The sequence below is a fragment of the Babylonia areolata genome, chromosome 4, assembly GCF_041734735.1.
Source record: "Babylonia areolata isolate BAREFJ2019XMU chromosome 4, ASM4173473v1, whole genome shotgun sequence".
NCBI classification, from domain to species: Eukaryota; Metazoa; Mollusca; class Gastropoda; order Neogastropoda; family Buccinidae; genus Babylonia; species Babylonia areolata.
In genome coordinates this window covers 10471343-10494019 of record NC_134879.1, presented here as the reverse complement: position 1 = coordinate 10494019, position 22677 = coordinate 10471343, and the positions used below count along the sequence as shown (strand labels likewise).

Genomic DNA, 22677 nt, shown 5'->3' with positions numbered 1-22677 from the left:
GCACGTTTGCTGAAAAGCAGATCAGCTCGAATCAGGCCCAACCCGACAAAAAACAGTGTTTCTTACAAGGCGTTCAGTGATAGATTTCAAAATGAAACACAAAATGAATAGATCAAAAGATGGAATTGTGACGATTCTGCCAGTATATAATACTGGCAATTTACTGATAAGACAAGAGATATTAATTAAATATGCTGCGTCAGAAACACAGGTTAGAGCTCGCCCAATCGCGTACTGCGACACTTAGTTGGAGTGGTTTGTGGGAGACAAAATGACGTAAACTTAGTCAGCTGAAATCTTTAGACTGACTAATTTAACTGAAATCAGTTTACTTCTGGCTGATTAAAGTGTATGTGTAAGCACAACAAATATGATTTTGCAGTGAACGATACAGAGACTTGATTTAATAGATGATTAGGGAATAGGTTTAGAATGGGCTTTGCATTTAAACCAGGAATGGCATCACACATTCTGTGCGGGTCGTTGTAGACCAGCAAGTCAGTTGCGAAAACGTCGTCTGCTATACTGATGTGTGAGGCAAGTTTTGAAGCATGCAGCGCGCTTGGTTACATTTGAAAAGATCAAGATCTAGGTTTACAATGATAACAAATTTACTCCTCTGATAATTTACCACCGTTAATGCCCCCCCTCCTTCCCCCCACGCCCCGTCCCCCAACACACACACAAAAGAAAAAAAAAGTGTCACTACCGTTGTTTAGCAGATGACTCTTTACTCACGTATGGGTCAACAGTAGGAAGTAAACTCAAGACATAAATGCGACTTATAGTATTGTGATCAGCTGCCTTCAGGGACACTTGTGAACGGTAACTGAATTAGACTGTTGAGCACTGCTGGGTTGTTGGTTTTTTTCCCCCATGAGATATCTTATAAACAGGAAACTAAAATAGTTGAAAACTGTTCTTTTCCACGTCAAAAGAAATACGGTTGTTTTTCTTTCCGTATTTACTGATTTCTTAAACAGGGTGCATGAAGGTGGGGAAGGGGGAAATGGTAGTCCAAAGAATAACACACACACACACACACACACACACACACACACACATTCATTCATACAAATATGCCGGGGTAATGTTCAACTTTAGAATACTAAACTCAGGGGGGCTGTTTAGACGAAAAACAAAGGGTGTCTTAGGCTCACCTCGATGCGCTAAGTTGAATGGAACCCTCAGCTAAGCTGTACGACTACTACTACTGCGACAATTTTATACACAGTAAGCTCAGCCGATCACAGCCAGAGCAACTACCTGCAAGCCATTTTGACTGCTGATCACGCGGGTGGTCGCGTCATCAATCTCTGTGTTTTATTCTGAAGTTGAAGACTACCTTACTGTGTATAAAATTGTCGCAGTTTCATGGGAAAGTAGTGGTCGTACAGCTTAGCTGAGGGTTCCATTCAACTTAGCGTATCGAGGTGAGCCTAACACACCCTTTGTTTTTCGTCTAAACAGCCCCCCTGAGTTTAGTATTCTAAAGTTGAACATTACCATATGCCGGGTTAGGCAGACAAAACAACCAAAAAAACTAGAAGCACGAGTTTCAATTTTCAACACCAAATTTTCCAAAAGAAATGTACCTCACTTCATTGACTTACTTATTCGCTCACCTGAAACAGCAGGGGGAGAGGTGGGGGGTGAGGGGGTGGGGGGCAAAGCGTTACCTCCACTTCAGAACCCACCACATTTCACATTCTTTTTTTTTTCTTTCTTTCTTTTTTTATTTTTTTTTTTTTAACTGGAGCTGCACGATACTCCAAGCACCACCTTGCCATGCAGTGTCAGAACAAACAAGCATCAGAAATAAGCACACTGCAGGAAACCTGGCCCAAGTCCGAGTATCATTGTTTACGATGCAGCTAGCTGTTCCGTCATAAACTCACTTGACAAAAGGCAAGCACCCTCGAGAAACACGAGCTGCACTTGGCGCACGTGCACAACTCACCAGTCACGTGTAGTGACGCAGATTCGCGTCACTCCAACGCTGAAGCCTTACTACACGTGATAAATGACGGGGAACTGAAAGAGCGACGCAATTTCACTGAACTTGCGATAATAAAAAGAAACAAAAAAAGAACGACTGTTGTAATATGAAATTAAACTAAAACATGGTTTCATGCACAGATCGTTGTGTGTGTGTGTGTGTGTGTGTGTGTGTGTGTGTGTGTGTGTGTGTGTGTGTGTGTGTGTGTGTGTGTGTGTGTGTGTGAGATTGGAAAGCAAAAATTTTTTTAAGTCCCTTTTTTACGGGGGCGGTGGGTGTGTGGGGGTGGGGTGAGGAGGGGTAAGGAGGTAGTGGGAGGGGTTCAGGTTGGTCGATGGGAGAGGTGAGTGTAATACTTGTGAACAGCAGGTTTTCGTGCGAGCTTGCACGCGATGCTAATTGGTTTTAAATTGAGGGCCTGTGTTTTGGTGCATGCTAACAAAAAAAAGGCACGAACAAGGTTCTCGGTGGCTTGTATGTCTGCACAATGACGCGACGTCGATGGAGAGATGTCTGTTGGGGTGGGTAGTAGCAGTAGCAAACACCATGGAAATAATGTTTATCATACATGTCCATGGGGTCTTTGGCAGTAGAAGGTGTTGACTGCGGAGACGGGAAGTGTGTCTTGTGCCACTGTTTATATTTATTCAATAAATATGTTTTGATTGAAAATATTTCATATGTACTGTTTCATATAGCCGACTATAGAGCCACTTAGAGTCCAGTACCGAGTTTGCGCCAGATAAGTACTACATAATTATTATTTCATTGAACTCTCAACTTGCAAGAAATTGCTTGGTGACGCTCCCCTCCTCGGTCACTGCGGATGGGGGCGACCTGCAAAGTACACATGCTGCTTCATGAAGCTGGTTTGTTCATTTGTTGTGTGGCATTCATGTTAACGTTCCCGTATCGAACCTTGACTATCGTGTTGTTTTTAAATGAAAGGCGCGGCTACTGCTACTGCTATAAAAAACAAACAAAACAAAGCAAAAACCCGACACATTATTGATATTGTCATCGTGCACAGAACTTCACAAACGGAGATTGATTAAACTGTACGAACAGTTGGAGTAAGCACAGGTAGGACATACATACATACATACATACATACATACATACATACATACATACATGTCGTCCTTCATCGATATTTTTTCTTTCCTCTTCGATCGGAAAAATCGCTGACGTCAGCAACACCCGTCTTATTAAGGGTGGCATGATGCAATGCCAGAGCGAACAAATCGACTGCGATGCTCTTTCTGCTGCTAGACACGTTTTGCGGCCAACGCCCCTGCAAGGCTGACACTGGTTCTCTGATAGGTTTGTTGGAGGGGGTGTGGGGGAGGGCTGGGGTGCTGACAGCGGTTCTCTGATTGGTCTGTTGAGGGGGGGGGGAGGGGTTGGTGCTGACAGTGGTTCTCTTGGGGGGGGGGGGGGGGATGGGGTGTGTGCTGACAGTGGTTCTCTGATAGGTCTGTTGGGTGGGGATGGGGGGGGGGGGCTGACAGTGGTTCTCTGATAGGTCTGTTGGGGGGGGAGGGGATGTGGGGGGGGGGCTGACAGTGGTTCTCTGATAGGTCTGTTGAGGGGGGGAGGGGATGTGGGGGGGGGGGGAGGGCTGACAGTGGTTCTCTGATAGGTCTGTTGGGGGGGGGGGGGATGTGGGGGGGGGGGGGCTGACAGTGGTTCTCTGATAGGTCTGTTGAGGGGGGTGGTGGTGCTGACAGTGGTTCTCTGATAGGTCTGTTGAGGGGTGGTGGTGGTGCTGACAGTGGTTCTCTGATAGGTCTGTTGAGGGGGGGTGGTGCTGACAGTGGTTCTCTGATAGGTCTGTTGAGGGGGGGTGGGGGGTGGGGTGTGTGTGCTGACAGTGGTTCTCTGATAGGTCTGTTGAGGGGGGGTGGGGGGTGGGGTGTGTGTGCTGACAGTGGTTCTCTGATAGGTCTGTTGGTGGGGGGGGGGGATGTGGGGGTGGTGGTGGTGCTGACAGTGGTTCTCTGATAGGTCTGTTGGGGGGAGGCTGGCCCTGTTGGGTTTCTTGCGTGACAAAGCGTTCGGCTGAATTGGCAGGAAACGTTCCCTGGAGAACGTCGGTATGTTGTCTGTGTGCGCGCATTCTTCCCGCCGCAAGCGTGTTTGATGGTGTGTGTGTGACTGCGCTGGGTTTTGTTGTTGTTCCTGTTGTTTTGTTTCTTTTCCTTAAACAACTTGATAGTACTCCTCCCCCTCCTACCATTACTTCTACTACTACAAATACAGACTGACGCTCATACCTCTCAAGAAGGGAGGTCATGGCGTTTGCAATAAAGAGTCACACATACATAAACATACATATATCGAGTTCACCATACACGAACCAGCGTGCACGGACAAACTCAAAAACGAATACACCCGCACACGTACATAGGTATGCATGACCAGCAAATTTTCAACATATCTTCTTTTTTTTTTCACTCAAAAGTACACACGCATTCACAAACATACAAACACAAACAGCGAGCATGCAGAAATGCATGTGCATGTACTCGTTTTTCCTCTCCCCCTTTCTCTATGTCTCTGTGTCTAAAAAAAAAGCGCTTTCATATCTTCAGTGATGCACACGCTTGTATGTTTGATCCCTGCCTGCCAGCCTGCCTACTCTCTCTCCCCAACCCCTGCTTCCTCTCTCTTTCTCATACGAAAGTTTGCACGCCTGTATTGATAAACGCAGAAATATTGCAAACTGAAAGCGACAGTTATTTGTATTTGTATTTCTTTTTATCACTACAGATTTCTCTGTGTGAAATTCGTGCTGCTCTCCCCAGGGAGAGCGCGTCGCTACACTACAGCGCCACCCTTTTTTTTTTTTTTGTATTTTTTCCTGCGTGCGGTTTTATTTGCTTTTCCTATCGAAGTGGATTTTTCTACAGAATTTTGCCAGGAACAATCCTTTTGTTGCCGTGGGTTCTTTTACGTGCGCTAAGTGCATGCTGCACACGGGACCTCGGTTTATCGTCTCATCCGAATGACTAGCGTCCAGACCACCACTCAAGGTCTAGTGGAGGGGGAGAAAATATCGGCGGCTGAGCCGTGATTCGAACCAGCGCGCTCAGATTCTCTCGTTTCCTAGGCGGACGCGTTACCTCTAGGCCATCACTCCACATATTGCTTCTCTGTGTAAAGAACTGACGTCAAAATCATTCGCAACAGAATAACCCGATTCAGCATTCTTCTTTTAAAAAATTTTTTTATTATCACTGCTGCTGTTAACAGCATACTAAAATCAACATTATCATCAGCATCATGACGATTACACACGTGGAGATGTGAATGGTAGGCATTTGTCACTGAACATGAAGGCATTGGTCAAATCGCACATCGGTGTGTGTGTGTGTGTGTGAGAGAGAGAGACAGAGACAGAGAGCGAGAGTAAGAGCAAGCGAGCGAGAGAGACTTTTGCAGTACAGAAACATATCCTTGCACAAACAGAATTCCTCACGCGCATTTTCTTTTCTCTTTATTTGCTCAGTTTTAAGAACAACACAGCTTGCTCATCTGATCAATCTCCCACACAATCAATTATGCAGCCCAGATCCTAAAAAAAGCAGCTGGACTCATGTATAGCCTTAAAACACAGAGATGGATGCAAGCTCTATTTCAAATGGTCAAAATATACAATTACAGCCGCACTGATTAAGCAAATATCATTCAATTGATCACCAAGCAAACTAGCAATAACTGAAAATCACTCAACCATCTAAATACACGATGCGTCAGAAATGCAATCATTTTGATTCTTTAGCAGATGGTATGGGAAAAACATTTGAGAAAAGAGAGAGAGATTGAGAGAGAGAGAGAGAGAGAGACAGACAGACAGACAGGCAGACAGACAGGGAGCAACAGACAGGGAGAGACAGACACACAGAGAGTTGGGCGGGATGGGGGACAGAGAAGGAGGATCGCAAGAGGAGAAAAGAAAGTAAGAAAAGGGGAGGGGAACGGGCGGACATGCAGAGAGACTGTAGCACCTAACTCGGTCTCTGTATTGATACAAAGACAGTCACTTGCGAAGGACAGAAGGATGGGGAGGGGGAGAAGTCCCAACGGAATTAAAAAAAGAAAACTCCAGATAATCAGTATCAGTATCAGTAGCTCAAGGAGGCGTCACTGCGTTCGGACAAATCCATATACGCTACACCACATCTGCCAAGCGGATGCCTGACCAGCAGCGTAAACCCAAAGCGCTTAGTCAGGCCTTGAGAACTCCAGATAAGGACCAAGAGGCAGACAGACAGGGAGCGACAGACAGGGAGAGACAGACACACAGAGAGTTGGGCAGGATGGGGGGCAGAGAAGTAACAGACAAATAAATAAGCTCGCCCTTCTAACAAAATGGAACGAACTAGAGGAGGGAAGAAAGGATGGGAAGAGAGAGCGAGCGAGCCAGCGGGAGAGAAAGTGGGATAGAGAGGATGAGGGGGTGGGGCGGGGGGGGGGGGGGGGGGGTTGTGGGAGGGGGGGGGGGTAGAGAGACACAGAAAGAGAGACAAAAGTGTTGTCGGGGGTGGTGGTGGTGGTGGTAAGGTGTAGAAGGTGTAGGTACAGAGAGAGAGATGGGAGGAGAAGAGAAACAAAGACAGGTAGGGGTGGTGTCAGGAGGGGAGAGAGTGATGGTGAGGGAGGGGCAGAGAAACAGAGAAAGGGGTGGGGATGGGGGTAATAGAGAGAGAGAGAGAGAGGGGGGAGGGGGGGGGCAAGGGAGGGAGGCACAAACAAATCGAAATACTTTGTAAGAAATACAGATTTTTGTTTCAAATAAAACAAATTGAATGATCTATTCCTTCGCGTCATTTTAGTTCTACTGATGTACGCTACAGTATCAGCATGTGTGTTGTACTACGTGTGCCCATTGTCCTGTTTCAACAGCTACGTTCTCTCTCTCTCTCTCTCTCTCTCTCTCTCTCTCTCTCTCTCTCTCTCTCCTTCTGTTTTCTCATTATTGCACTATTCATCTCATCTAAAAGACACACACCCATATTCAAGATCAAGCAAATCATAATAATAAAACAAATTATCAATTCATTTCATCAACACGTCAGCGCAGTTAAATCAGGATGAATGACGTTGCAGTGGCCAGTTGTTGGCTATCGTCACAACGGAGGCTGTCATGGCAGATAATACAGAATTTGAGAGTTCCCGTGAAGCAGCCTTTTCGTACAGTTTTTTTTTTTTTTTTTTTATCCCGGGGTCATATCTGGCTTGCCCAGGTCTAACCCGGTGTTTATGAAGACTGGCCTGGAATGATTCCCGGGGATAAACTTTAATTCACAATTCATCAGAAATGACTCCCTCACCCCCCGCCACCCCAGGTGGATTTTACCCCCTTCATCTCGTGGAGTGATGGCCTAGAGGTAACGCGTCCGCCTAGGAAGCGAGAGAATCTGGGCGCGCTGGTTCGAATCACGGCTCAGCCGCCGATATTTTCTCCCCCCTCCGCTAGACCTTGAGTGGTGGTCTGGACGCTAGTCATTCGGATGAGACGATAAACCGAGGTCCCGTGTGCAGCATGCACTTAGTGCATGTAAAAGAAACCACGGTAACAAAAGGGTTGTTCCTGTCAAAATTCTGTAGAAAACTCCACTTCGATAGGAAAAAGAAATAAAACTGCACGCAGGAAAAAAAGAAAAAAAAAAGGTGGCGCTGTAGTATAGCGACGCGCTCTCCCTGGGGAGAGGAGCCCGAATTTCACACAGAGAAATCTGTAGTGATAAAAAGAAATATAAATACAAATAAATACAATATATGGGTAATTCTGGGCTGGCTTGGTATTTGGCCCTATTGGAATCAATACAAACTTTCAAAGAAGACACCCCCCCCCCCCGCCACGTTCGCTTCCGTTAGGTTATAATACAGAGGGCAGAAGAGGCCAATGAAGGCCAACCCAGAATGACCCCCTTTCCCTATTCAACAGCTTGATGAAGTCAGTGGGGAGTGATTTCCAACTGGGTCCATCTGGACTTGCCACAAATGATCACAGAGGTCATTCAAAGCTAGCCCATAATGGTCCCTGGGTAAAAGCAGGGGGGAGGGGAGGGGGGTAGTTTGAGGCTGTTGCACAGGACTTTGACTCATGACTGGCTAAACTCGATTTGTTGCTGGAATGGGCAGCTTTATTTATTTTTCCAACTCTCTGTCAAAATTATTGTTTTCTAAAGTCTATTCCACATTCGTCTAATGAGTGCCAAATACTTAGTCACAACAACTTTAATCAAATTAGGCTCAAACGCCCGAAAACGGAGTATGGCTGCCTACGTGGCGGGGTAAAAACGGTCGTACACGTAAAATCCCACTCGTGTACATACGAGTAAACGTGGAAGTTGCAGCTCACGGACAAAGAAGAAGAAGGAGAAGAAGAAATGAGGCTCGTAAATCGGCCATGGACCTGGGTCATACACACCAAGGTGACTGGGCGGGACGGGGAGTGTGTGTGTGTGTGTGTGTGTGTGTGTGTGTGTGTGTGTGTGTGTGTGTGTGTGTGTGTGTGTGCTGGGGGAGGGGGTGGGGGTGGGGGGTGGGGGGGGGGGGGGGGCAGGGAGGACTGATCATGTTTGAATCACAAAAGACAAGACACATTCATAACTTCAACAAAGCTGTAACAGTCAGCAGCTATCGATACAAAGAGTTAGCTATCTACACAATATCCGGGAAACTTGACTCAACCTTCATTGCATGAAGGTGTCAAAGCGTATATGCACTCTTGTTTTCCGTACGGCAAGCATTGGTTTTCTTTGAGACGGGCGCAATAATAGCCGAGTGGTTAAAGCGTTGGACTGTCAATCTGAGGGTCCCGGGTTCGAATCACGGTGACGGCGCCTGGTGGATAAAGGGTGGATATTTTTACAATCTCCCGGGTCAACATATCAGCAGACCTGCTAGTGCCTGAACCCCCTTCGTGTGTATATGCAAGCAGAAGATCAAATACGCACGTTAAAGATCCTGTAATCCATGTCAGCGTTCGGTGGGTTATGGAAACAAGAACATACCCAGCATGCACACTCCCGAAAACGGAGTATGGCTGCCTACATGGCGGGGTAAAAACGGTCATACACGTAAAAGCCCACTCGTGTGCATACGAGTGAACGCAGAAGAAGAAGATGATGTTTTCTTTGAAGTAAATCTGGGTGCTTTATTTTCCAGTTTTTCTGACCCCTCCCCTTCTTGTGCTTTATCATCGTGTTTTTTGTTTGTTTTCAAACTTGCTTTTCCAGAATCAATTCACTTTACACTATACTCAAATGATTTTCTTGGCTCTTCCTAAAGTTCTCCTTGTTCTGCATTCCAAAGGGTTTCAAAATTTCACATAGCAATCATTTGCTGACAATGCTATTTGGTTTAAACGAAAACAACAACAACAAAATGATGCTAACACATTATACGAAAGAGTAGTTCTCCTAACAACACTCACCTTCCCCATTAACCATCTTTCAGTTCAGTATTACTATGGAATACAAGGACCATTAAAATGATGGACGATTGAATAGATTTAATGCATCAAAGGTGTTCAGGTAATGGTCTTACAGTTATTTTGTTCAAACCTTTACCTGCAACAATCTCCAACCCTTGCCGCGCACACTGTCTTATTTGCAAGACATACCACACACTTGCTATCAGAACTGGTCTTCTTGATGAGATTTTCTCTTCCAAACACACACACACACACACACACACACACAAACGCTCAGGCGCGCGCGCGCGTACAAAATATACGTGATCAGCTAAACGACGTAATCTTCACCACGGTGGCATCTTCCCGCTAATGTTTCACGTGCACACTGTAAGTGTCGCCACCCTGCACTCAGTGACACGATCAACATTATTATTAATCACTCGCTACGCCCCATCAGCCACACATTTGTTTGGTTGTTGCTTTTAATAGTGTTGATTGTGTGCCTTGGTAAGGTGCATCCGGTTCTTGCGGAACCTGGAAATGAACAAAAGTATTAAAACAATAAAAACAGAAGACAATCTAAAATCGAAATCACTTTTGATTTTTATATGATGCGTCAGATCAAGATGTTGGACTCAGGCTGGCTTTACACTAACCAGTAAGCTGAATAAAGAGGAAGAAAAAAAAAACAAAAAAAAACAAACACGTTTACAATCTACACGTAATAAAAGAATACATAACACCCCTCCCTCTATCGCCTTCCCCACCCCCAAACAAAGTGATTTCATCATGTGGACAGTAACCATGACGAATGATTCAAAATGATTGTTTTATTTATGCGTAATAAAATAAATCTCACAACACCACTCCCCCACCCATTCATTTTACCTGTGGTCAGGTAATACTTATTACAGTGTTTTTGTTTTGTAACAGTATCACTATCACCATCAACCAGAATTGCTCACACATCTGCAGGTTACCACGTACTCAGACAAACAGACATACACAGAAAGACACACACACACGGGCGCGCGCTCGCACGCCCGGGCGTGTGCGCAAGCAGAAAACAATCCCGGTATGGTCAGCCAATAATGTAATCTCTCCCATGACAGTCAACCCCCTAATGCATACATTTCACTCCCTCGCTAACCATCACATAGATCACTGTCTATATCAACATCAATCGGGCATACACATTTTCGCCTCTCCATGAGTCACAGTTTTGTATATAAAAAAAGAAAAAAAAGAAAAGAAAATAAAGTGGTGTTGTCTTGCCTGCTTTGGATACGGTGAATGCTCTCCTGGCAACTTGGAAAACTAACACAGAGAGAGAGAGAGAGGGAGGGAGAGTCAGAGGAGAGAGGGTAGAGAGAGACACTGAGAGAGAGACACACACAGAGACGGAGAGAGGGGGGAAGAGACAGACAGACAGAGAAGCAAAAACTATGAGAGAGAGAAAGACATAGGGGGAGTGAGAGACAGACAGACAGACAGACAGAAAGAGTAGTAAAAACGTTGTAAAGTGGTATCGGTTTTCACAATCACGTTCTAGACCCAGTCTGGCCAACTTGGAACCCACAATATTAAAGAGCCCAAAACAAACCAACCAAAATGCAACGATTTGTTTTGTAGCGTGATCAGTTTTTTGACAATGATGTGGAACGTCAGGCCGGGACTGTGAACCCAGTGGAGGCCACGCTGTGAACTGCAGCACAGGAGACAAAAAAAGCAACACGTCTGTTGGGCAATCACGGCGGCATGTCTGAGATTCAGCCTCCACCAAAAACAACTAAAAAAAAAACAAAAAACGGAGAGAGAGAGAGAGACTGATAGTCAGACGGACAGACAGACAAAGACAAGCACATAGAAGGAGACACAAAGGATGTCTCCCACCAGCTGACTAGCATTGGAACACTCTGTGCGGTGCCTGCATCACTCACAGTCTCCATCATAAAACTACTAGCAAGCGTCTGTCTGCCAGCCTGCATAGGGCCTCCGCAGTCTGCCAGGCGACAATCAACAAAGGAAAATAAACACACACACAAAAAGCAAACTTGTGTTGGCCAGGTGCCAAACAATATTATAGTCCATCAGGTCGTATATATGCTGTGCCAGTATGCCCAAATTCTAGTTTCTTTGACCATCAGGTATGCACACACACACACACACACACACACACACACACACACACACACACACATACAATGTCCGCATAATTATCCGCAGCGGAGACAGCCAGAAAATTATTTTAAGAAAAAGATCACCCACATGAGGCATTGCGGAGACGTCAAGGGAAGTTGTGTGCAAGTTGCTGACTGCTTGCTATTCCTCAGATCAGGGATGGATTGCACAAGCGACTTGAACAGCGCTAAGGTTGCTTTGTTTCACCAATTTTCCTCAGCCTGTAGTATAGCGGTGACACGGGAAAATTCTTGACGCAAAGCAAACTTCGCGCTGCTAAGATCACTTAAGCAACCCAGCTCAGGGTGTCTTTGCTTTAACGAGAGTGGAAAGCAGCAATTCTGTCTCCACTGTGGAACAGATCTATCTCTGTGGGTCTCCAGTCCTGTCTCCTGTGTCCGGAGCATTGCGGCACAATGTGCTGTTTCACATCATTCCCGTTCTCTGGCAACTTCGTAAGGACACAGTGTTTTTTTCGTACTGATGTATCGGGTACATGCTCACAGCCAGTGGAATGCACCCTGGTGATGGACTTGAGTTTCGCAGTGCATCGGGTCACAAGTTCCGACTGTTCACATCACAATGGGACTGGATCGAAGAAACCCGTTCCTTTAATAAAAAAACAAAAACAAAAAAAACAAAACAAAGCAAAAACAAAACACACACAGAGAAAACTATAAAGTTATCTACCTGTACAATTCTGATTTTTTTGTGGACAGAAAAAGTAACAGTTATTTTTCGCCGTACACGCTTGAAGATCTGTTCGACCATACTACCTGTATAGCTCCGACTCCAGGGAAAGATAACCGTAGCAAAATGATGATCTTCAACTTAACACACGGTCCCAGATGTTGCTTTGTCACCAATGTTCCCCCTGACATGTGTTATTGTAATAGTCCAAAACTGTGGTTTTGGCATAGTCGTTCAGCTGAGGTCCACCACCCCCTTTCCCTCTGACACGCGAGATGATTGCACCACTCATTCAGACACGCGTGCTATGGTCCAAACCTGGGTTTTGGCCTTATCGTTCAGCTAAGAACCCCTCCCCCGAACTCCCTTTCCACTTCACGTGGATACCTTTGAGTCAGAAAGTGGGGAAGCCCACCGAACCAGCTGAACCATCTGAACGAATCCTGAACGGTCAGAGAACACCAGTTCACTTCCTTCCTGGCTGTTTGGGAGGCCACACTGGGAAGCGGCACTGCAGCACTGCCATGCAGACACGCGCGGAGATGTGACGACGCCCTGGACCAGGCGACGGATGAGGAGGATGAGGAGGTGAGGGCAGGAGGAGGCAGGGCCTGGGTCAGGTGGGGTGCAGGTGGCGGGAGTGCAGGTTGGAGGTGGAGATGTCCGACTCCACGGCCGGTGTGACCCGGTTGACCTTCTTGGGGTGGAAGAAGATGACGACGCCCACGCCGGCCACCATGACGGCCAACACGGACAGCCCGATCAGCCCGCCACACGACACCCGCAACAGCCGTTCCACCTGCAACACCCAGCACAGCTGTTGCTGTTAGAGAAACACACCGAGAGAGGAACAGTTCTGGGCAGCGGTCCCCGGTAACTCTTTACACAGTTAATCAGTGAAGAAGATAGAAGAAGAAGCAGAAGAAGTAACAAACATATTTAATTCGAAATCATTTCTCTGAAGCTCAGTGACACACACACACACACACACACACACACACACACACACACACACACACACACACACACGTCTTATGTCACTTAATGTGGATAGACATTAAATCAAATTAAATTGCACACACACACACACACACACACACGCCCGCACGTTCACACACACACACACACACACACACACACACACCAAACACGCGCGCGCGCCTAGACGGGCCAGAAAAAAGTGTTATTTCCCTTGAATTCTTTTTTCTAGAGCTGCACCCAACACCCCCGTCTCGTGGCAGTCCAAGCACTCTGTCTGTCCATCCATTAAATGTTTCACACTCACACTAACCATGACACGCACCACTGTCTACAGCAATATCAATCATGCACACATCATGCCGACTCTCGTTATGTAGCATATGCTCCATCAGTCACAGCTGATTATTAAAAAAACAAAAACAAAGAAAACAGTGGCGCTGTCTTACGTGCCTCGACAGGCTTCTATGTGCCAAGAGACAGAGAGACAGGTGCAGAATCCGAACAATATGCGCGCTGGATTTTCGCCCGAGTTTCCTGAGTTCGATTCCCGGTTTCGGCGCGCCCGGTGAGTTACCCCTAGGCTGCCTATATGACGAGATAACTCGTCATGGCAAGCATGTATGCTTCGCTGCCACAATGACGAGATAACTCGTCATCGAAATATTCTGACTTTCCCCTGGTTTGCATTCACTTCGTTGACAAAAATAGTGGTAGCTTTAGCCTGTGGAGTCTCTCTAGATTCTATTCATAGCTAGAAACCTCATCTACGTCATGAAGCAGTCCTTTATTTGAATGTTTTGGTTGGGTCACTGTCCCAGTATTGTGGATCTATCTCTTTAAATATATATATATATATATATATATATATATATATATATATATATTGTGGTTGTTCTAGTATGATTTTGTGTTTGCAGATATCCATTTGTCCAGAAAATATGATATTTTTGTGCAAATTACCTGACTACTGTTTGCAATGAACAAGTTGAAAATGTGACAAAAAACTAAACACTGATTTCAAAACAACAGCATGTCACTAAAAACATATAAAATGGGAAAACAACATGTGTTTTGTATTCTTTATTCATCTACCTTTCAGAAAATATATACTTTTATGGGTCTTTCTCCAATAACAAAGAGCACAGAATTTTTGGAAAATTTATACCCGTTTTTTTAAAATAAAAAAAAAACCCCTGGCAAATAGATTTCACTTAAATCTTATTTTCCCGGCAGCGAAAGGGTTGGGCACATGTGTGCAGACCTGCCAATGCCTAAACCCCCTTCGTGTGTATACGGCACGCAGAAGATCAAATTCGCAATTTAAAGACCGTGTAATCCATGTCAGCGTTCGGGGGGAGTTATGGAAACAATAACATATCCAACACGCACATCCCCGAAAACGGAGAATGGCTGCCTACATGGTGAGGTTAAAAACGTCTATACGAATAAAAAGCCTACTCGTACATACGTGTGAACGTGGGGTTGTAGCCCACAAACCTTGCTCCACTAACGGCGTCACTTTCAGCTTCACGCGGGACCCAAAGCGTGCGGACTAAACGCCGAGGGTATTCGTCTTTTTTCAGTTGTCTATCCTTCTTTCTTTCCTTCCTTCCTCTTTTCTTTCCTTCCTTCTTCCCTTATTCTTTCCCGCTTTCCCCCTTATCTTCATTGCTTTGTTTTTATTGATTCATCCATTCACTCATCCCTCGTTCCTTTTTCATCTCATTCATTCTTTCCTTCTTTTTTTTTTCTCTCCCTTTTTCCCTCCTTTGTGTCAAGAGACAGAGAGACAGGTGCGGAATCTATTTTATTTCTACATTTGTGCTTTAATGTTTTTACTTGTTCGCCTGTAAATTGGATGTTATTACCTGTAACATCTGCATCAGCAAATTAATCACTTTTGTATATTTACAATGGTAAAGTTGTGCTTCTCTGTTTTCTTTATGTCCGCTATATGTTTCTCACTTCGGTCATGTCTCTGTATGTGCATAAGTGTGTGTGTGTGTGTGTGTGTGTGTGTGTGTGTGTGTGTGTGTGTGTGTGTGTGTTGGGTGGAGAGAGTGTGTGCATGTGTATGGATATGAATGTATGAATGCGTTCGTTTTATTAATTTTTACGATGTTAATGATGATGATGGTGATCATTCTTCGTTGTAGTAGCAGTAGATGTAGCAGTGTTAACAAAATTATTATTTTTGTGTCGTTATCGTTAATGTTGTTATTGTTATTGTTGTCACAAGGACAGATTGGAAGACTGGGCGATGCCTAAAATCTTTATCCTTGAGTAATAAAGTTTTTGAATCTTGAATCTTGAATTCGAATCACGGTGACGGCGCCTGGTGGGTAAAGGGTGGAGATTTTTACGATCTCTCAGGTCAACATAAATGTGCAGACCTGCTAGTGCCTGAACCCCCTTCGTGTGTATATGCAAGCAGAAGATCAAATACGCACGTTAAAGATCCTGTAATCCATGTCAGCGTTCAGTGGGTTATGGAAACAAGAACATACCCAGCATGCACACCCCCGAAAACGGAGTATGGCTGCCTACATGGCGGGGTAAAAACGGTCATACACGTAAAAGCCCACTCGTGTGCATACGAGTGAACGCAGAAGAAGAAGAAGAAGAAGAATCTGGAATCTGGAATCTCCTTTCATTCCTTTCTCCTCCTCCTTCCTTCCTCCTTCCCACCCGCTTCCCTCGCTCTCTGCCTTCCTTTATTTTTTTTTTGTCAGTCGTCCATCCTTCCTTCTGTTAATTCTTTCCTTTCTTCCTTCACCCCCCTCCCGTTTTTTTTCTCCTTTTCTTTCTTCCTTTCTTTTCATGAACAAGGGCCCGATATCACCCAGTTTCCTCGGTAACCCCCTTCGACGTCCTCGCTTGAACCACCTTGTGATTAACTGCAAGCTGCTGGATTTTATGGCCGGTATTATGTCAGAGGCCTGGGACGTTCTAAGGACAAAACGATCGGTCCAACGGCACACAGGAAAAAGACAGAGAGAGGGGGAGAGAGAGGGAGTGAGAGAGAAAAGGAGAGAGAGAAGGAGGAGATAGAAAGAGGGAGAGATGGGCGCCATAGCCGGATGGTTAAAGCGTTGGACTTTCGATCTGAGGGTCCCGGGTTCGAATCACGGTGACGGTGCCTGGTGGGTAAAGGGTGGATATTTTTACGATCTCCCAGGTCAACATATATGCAGACCTGCTAGTGCCTGAACCCCCTTCGTGTGTATATGCAAGCAGAAGATCAAATACGCACGTTAAAGATCCTGTAATCCATGTCAGCGTTCGGTGGGTTATGGAAACAAGAACATACCCAGCATGCACACCCCCGAAAGCGGAGTATGGCTGCCTACATGGCGGGGTAAAAACGGTCATACACGTAAAAAGCCCACTCGCGTATATACGAGTGAACGTGGGAGTTGAAGCCCACGAACGCAGAAGAAGAAGAAGAAGAAGAAAGAGGGAGAGAGAGGGGAGAGACCGAAGATTAATTGAAGATTGTTTAATTGTATAGGTCTTTGTCCTTCAAAGGAGAACAGTGCTTGTACAGAAAGATTCATAAACTTGAACCCTCCTTCTAGAGAGCTTTATGTATAAAGTTAGCAACATTCATCACTGTTGCTTTGTTTTCTGCATCCATCAGTAACGCAAATTCAAACACAGATGGAAGCCTGTGATATTTAACAGGAATTAATTCATTCCTGGGTTCACTGTATTTTGGACATTCAAGGAAAAAAAATCTGTATCAGAAACATAGGTACAGAAGGAACAAGAAGAATCTTTTGCATTTGCGCGGCTGCTAAATTGTAAGAAATTATAATTCAAAGACGACATTCTAATTCCAAATATAGCCAAAGTTCTTCTGACAGAAATGTTATTTATGTAACAGAAATACACAACAAGCGACATTACTACGCAACAGGCGACAATGATGTTTTCTATGTTGCATATATACATTGATAAGCTCATGTATACCCAAAGCACAGTACCAATCATGTTTGAAGCAGTATACAAGTCTTTGTTTAGATTCTGATGAATATTATATCAGTCTGACATCTCCCACACCTTTTGTATCGTAAACTATCCCCCAAACCAACTTTGTACAAACTATTTGGAACATCTCAAGCCCATGTCACACAGTTCTGTTCCTGCAGAGATAAGATTGTATTGCATGCTTTACGGGGATTTCTGTTGTTGTTTTTCTTCTTTTTTTCTCTTTCTTCTTTTCTTCTTTTTTTTTTTTTTTTTTTTTGCTGCTCCATCATGTGCACCGTCTACGTGGCATCACTCCCGCGCCGCTCATTCAGAGTCCCCCATACTCAGCCACACCCGGGTTCCTCTGTCGCAGTCCCAGTGTCGGCAGTCCACAGGGAACACCATCGATGTTAGGTCGCTTTTCGAGGATATCAATGATCGTCAAGACCCAGAGAATCTGAAGCCAGATTTAACTCTCTCCATACGAACGGCGAAAGAGACGACGTTAACAGCATTTCACCCCAATTACCATCATCAAACTATTGCAAGCGGAAGGCTCTTATACTGAAGACGTGAATGTTGACCAAGAATACCACGATTCTGACGACGGAAGCTAAAGTTTGGGTCATTCAGACACCCACTGGACATCCGAGGGGTCTGTGTAGAGGAGAAGAGAGGACTGGCCGTACTGAGTGAGTTAAGAGAGAGATAGTGAGGGAGGCGGGGCGGGAGAGACAAAGAGACAGAGAGAGAGGGTGGCAGAAACAGGGGGAGAAAGAGTTTCAGTTTCAGTTTCAGTAGCTCAAGGAGGCGTCACTGCGTTCGGACAAATCCATATACGCTACGCCACATCTGCCAAGCATATGCCTGACCAGCGGCGTAGCCCAACGCGCTTAGTCAGGCCTTGAGAAAAAAAAGAAAAAAAAAAGAGGTGAATAAATAATAGATAAGCGTACATAAATAAGTAAATAAATACATAAATAGATAAATAAATAAACAATAATTATAATATGAAACAAAAAGGTAGTAATAATAATAATAATGACAGTAATAATAGTAATAATAATTTAAAAAATAAATAAATAAGACAACAATGATGATAAATAAGCAAATAAATGTAAAACATGAAGACACACATTCACACATACACCCACACATGCATAACAAATATGCACCAAACATGCAGCTTCACAGATATGAAAGCACAGTCAAATACACATAAACGTACATGAGCCCCAACACACACACACACACACACACACACACACATTGCCCAGCACCTCCTCTACCCCCCTCCTCCACACACTCCTTCTAGGCTACGTAGGGAGAAAGAGACAAGTGGAAGTGAGAAGGAGAGGGTGGAGAAGAGTGGGGGAGGAAGGGGGAGGAGGGGGGAGGGGGGGGGAGAAAAACGGCGAGCTAGAGAATTTGGTTTGATGGACATATATATATATATATATATATGTGTGTGTGTGTGTGTGTGTGTGTGTGTGTGTGTGTGTGTGTGTGTGTGTGTGTGTGTGTGTGAATAGACGGACAGACAGATTGGTTAGGAGACAGATACTGAAGATTGATATAATAGAGAGAGATGTGGATAGATAGAAAGATCGACGGACAGATAAACAGACGGATGTTGAAGAAAGAAAAAAAAAAGATGAACAGTTTTCTAGTTCTTCCACAAATTCTTTCCATCCACTCAGTCTGTTTTAAATTCTCACAAAATAAATGAACAGAGAAAGACATATTATAGATGGATATAGACAGCAAGCGACCCAGAGAGAGGGAGAGGGAGACAGAGAGAGAGAGAGTGAGACAGAGGGGGAGAGAAGAGAGAGAGGGAGAGAGAGAGGGGGAGAGAGGGAGAGAGAGAGGGGAGAGAGAGAGGAGAGAGAGAGAGAGAGAGGGAGAGAGAGAGAGGGAGAGAGAGAGAGAGAGAGAGAGAAACGGAAACGGAAACGGAAATGGTTTATATTCACATATAGGCCTCAGCCCCAAGTGAAGGGGTTAATATGAACATTACACAACTCAATAAGACAACATAAGCAAACAAGCATAAATGCAGATAACAAAACATAATCATATTCATTTCACGAAGTGACTATTTCTCTAAGTTTGAAAGCCTTATACAAAAACAAGAGAGAGAGAGAGAGAGAGAGAGAGAGAGAGAGAGAGAGAGAGAGAGAGAGAGAGAGAGAGAGAGAGAGAGAGAGAGAGAGAATAAGAAAGAGTTCGAACTCGAACTATGTTTTACTGAGGGTTAAATGATAAGCTAAAAGCTTCATTTCACCATGCCTTCACAAAAGTCAAAATGAAATAAACATAATCAATAAATAAAATATTCAAAAAAGAAGAGGAAGAAATTGAAGAAGGAAGTGCAGAACGAGGAAGAAGAAGACTCCCCAAAAGCGGTTAAAAAGCAAAACCAGAACTAAACAAAATAATCATGTATTTCTGATGATAGAGACAGACAGAAAGACAGGCAGACAGACATACGGACAGACAGTCATAAACACAGACATACAGACAGAAAAAAAGCCTAACGCGCGTCAGACCAATTTCTTGGCATAGCACTGCCAGATCTATGGGGGAAAAAAAAAAGAGTTCTGGAAAACATTACTGCTTGCTGAGACTACCATTGAGAAAGCGGGTTCAGTCAAGTTGAGGGTATCCGATTCCATCAAACTGATGAAAAGATGGTTTGTTTCCACATCCAATGTCTAGCCGCTGTTCTTTCAGGCCTGGATGAGGTAAAGAAGGGTGAAGTGGAAGAAAGGACAGGGCGAACGAAGGGGGGGGGAAGTAGCGGGTTGGGTGGGTGGGGTGGGGGTGGGGTGTGGAGACATGGGGGAACTTGGGGGCCGGAAGGGAGGAGAAGGGTTGGGAGGGGGGAGGATATGATGGAGAATCTGCGAAATCAATCTGAATGGAAGGTCTATTGTTCGCCCCCACCTCTCTCTCTCTCTTGCCTGTCTGTCTGTCTGTCTGTATGTATGTATGTACGTACGTACGTACGTATGTATGTGTGTACGTGTGTGTGTTCGTGAACTTAATGCTGGAAATTACTGGAAGAATCATCCATAGATGCATACGGACAAATGATACAACTGTCACTAATAATCCCATTTTCTTGAAAATAACATTTGTCCCTATGCATCTATAGATAGTTCTCATTTGAAAAACCATTTCATTTTAACATCAGACAGTTTATTTAAATACAGGAAACAATTCTTCAAGTCATTTTCAGCATTCTCGATGAGGGAGTCATGGTACACTCTGGATTCGTTGACAACAGACATTTAAAGTTTTGAGACAAAGTGACGCAGTCATGCGTTCATTATTATCTAATTCCATATTAGTTTTTCTTATATACTCCAATATTGCAAATCTATAGCCACAAAAACTAAGAAAGTCACTATTCACACGATAATTTTGTTTAAATCTTCATATTGCATAAAGTGACCGTTTTCTTTTGAGAAGTGTGCTGACAGCAAACCCTTTGTCTACCAACTTTCCAGAGTTAGTAATCTTTTGTCCTATTTGAATTCTTTTGTTATAGAAAACTGGTTCAGCAAGACGTTCTGGCGAGTCTTTACAACAAATTTTGTAGAAATAAGTTTGTATATCAAAAATACTTCTGTCTAAAAGCTATATGATGTCGGGAATGTCAAAACTATTTCAGGTCCATATTCATCATCTTTTCAGATGCACAGTTCAACCTGGGTGCTCTCTTGACATGACAGTGAAGTAAAACGAACAATCAAAGTTTTCCGACTGATAATAATTTAGGCATTTCTAAACAAACACAGCTTACACCTGATCCAGTCAAATACTTTCACTTTAAAAGAGACACCCAAACTGCATAAATCTGAATCTGATTGGCCCTTGCGTCTGAAAATGATTGGCCAAATCACAGTCGTGAATGACAACCAGCTGAGGAAGAGAGACAACGTTCATTGGCCAAATCACAGTCGTGAAGTTGGTTTAAACGTTTTGATCCAATAAACACGACAAACTACAGCGATCAATACACAAAGTCTTGGGGGAGAAATGGAGCAACAAGAAGCTTGGGCTTGAGAAGTGACGTCAATTCACAAATGCCCAAAGGGAAGTCAGCCGGGCAGTGATGTTGAGTTTTCGTTCAAACCTGAGAATGGCAGAATTCTTCTTCTCCCTTTGCTCTGTGAAAAGTCTTCGGGGCGCCACACCAAAAGAAAAGACAACAACAAAACAACCAACAACAACAACAAAAAAGCAAACTCATCACCAGACTCCTCCATGTCGGTGGCGAGTCAAAGCTGGCGCCTCTTGTCAGCGTCACACCCGTTTAAAATAACATCCAACTGCAACCTTTGGGAAGGAAAGTGCACATATACGGGTGACATGCCCGGGGGTATGTAATTGTAAAACTCTCACGATGCGTACTGTTGTACAAAGCTGGACTGACTTCCAGTCAACATGAACCGATACATGTTTCTGTGTCTTCGGGGATCAGCATCTTCCCCTCGCTCACACTCCGGGGTGAATGACCGTGAAGACTGACCACCCCTAAGGTACTGGCTGTAGTGGGAAAAGGGTGCGCACACTCACACACGCACACACACACCACTTACATTCCACCCACACACCAGGCTGATCTCCAACTGCTGGGAACATGAATTAAAAAAAAAAAAAAAATGCAAGCAGTCACGTCGACATGTCAACTCAAGCAATCCCATCCTCAAAATGAAAATTACCCTTCCTTTTAAAATATCAGACCGTGACAAAACTACCACGACTGTGAGTCAACACACATAAAACAAGAGAGGCAAGGGCCTTCAAGACTCACTTGTGATACACTTTAAAAAAAAAATCTAATCGTTAAAATGTGTTCTGTATTTGTTATTATAAAGCTTCGCGCTTAAAAAAAAGAAAGAAAAAAGCCCTGTACACTGAGAGTAAATCACACAAGCTTTTTATGTATTGAGTATAATTTCAAAATGTAATGTTTAAGATGAGAAAGATCAGTTTAAAGCAAATTAAGTCCCCTTTTTTACTATCTGCACCAAAACGTTTGCAAAATAAGTAAAACTTCCATGCTTAGCAAAAGAAGTTCCTGTTTGAACAAAAAAAAATGATAATAATGACTGCTCTTGTTGTTGTGTCAGAATATCAGATCAAAGTGCCAAGTTTAGAGAATACAAAAAATATAAATATAACAGTAAATGCAGTTTGCATATAATTAAGCTTCATTTTTAAATTTTTTTGTGCCCATCCCACAGGTGCAATATTGTTTTAAACAAGATGACTGGAAAGAACTTAATTTTTCCTATTTTTATGCCTAATTTGGTGTCAACTGACAAAAGTATTTGCAGAGAAAATATCAATGCTAAAGTTTACCACGGACACACAGACACACACACACACACACACACACACACACACACAC

General features: G+C 44.1%; 1 protein-coding gene across 1 annotated transcript in view; it reads right to left on the bottom strand.

Moving 5' to 3' along the window:
* Nucleotides 1-12771: 12771 nt before the first annotated feature.
* Nucleotides 12772-22677, bottom strand: part of LOC143281562 (uncharacterized) — an 89237-nt gene continuing 79331 nt past the window's right edge. Inside the window, exon 8 of the mRNA XM_076586793.1 lies at nt 12772-13098. Coding sequence (XP_076442908.1) covers nt 12916-13098 — 183 coding nt within the window. The 3' untranslated portion in view covers nt 12772-12915. The remainder of the gene's footprint in view (nt 13099-22677) is intronic.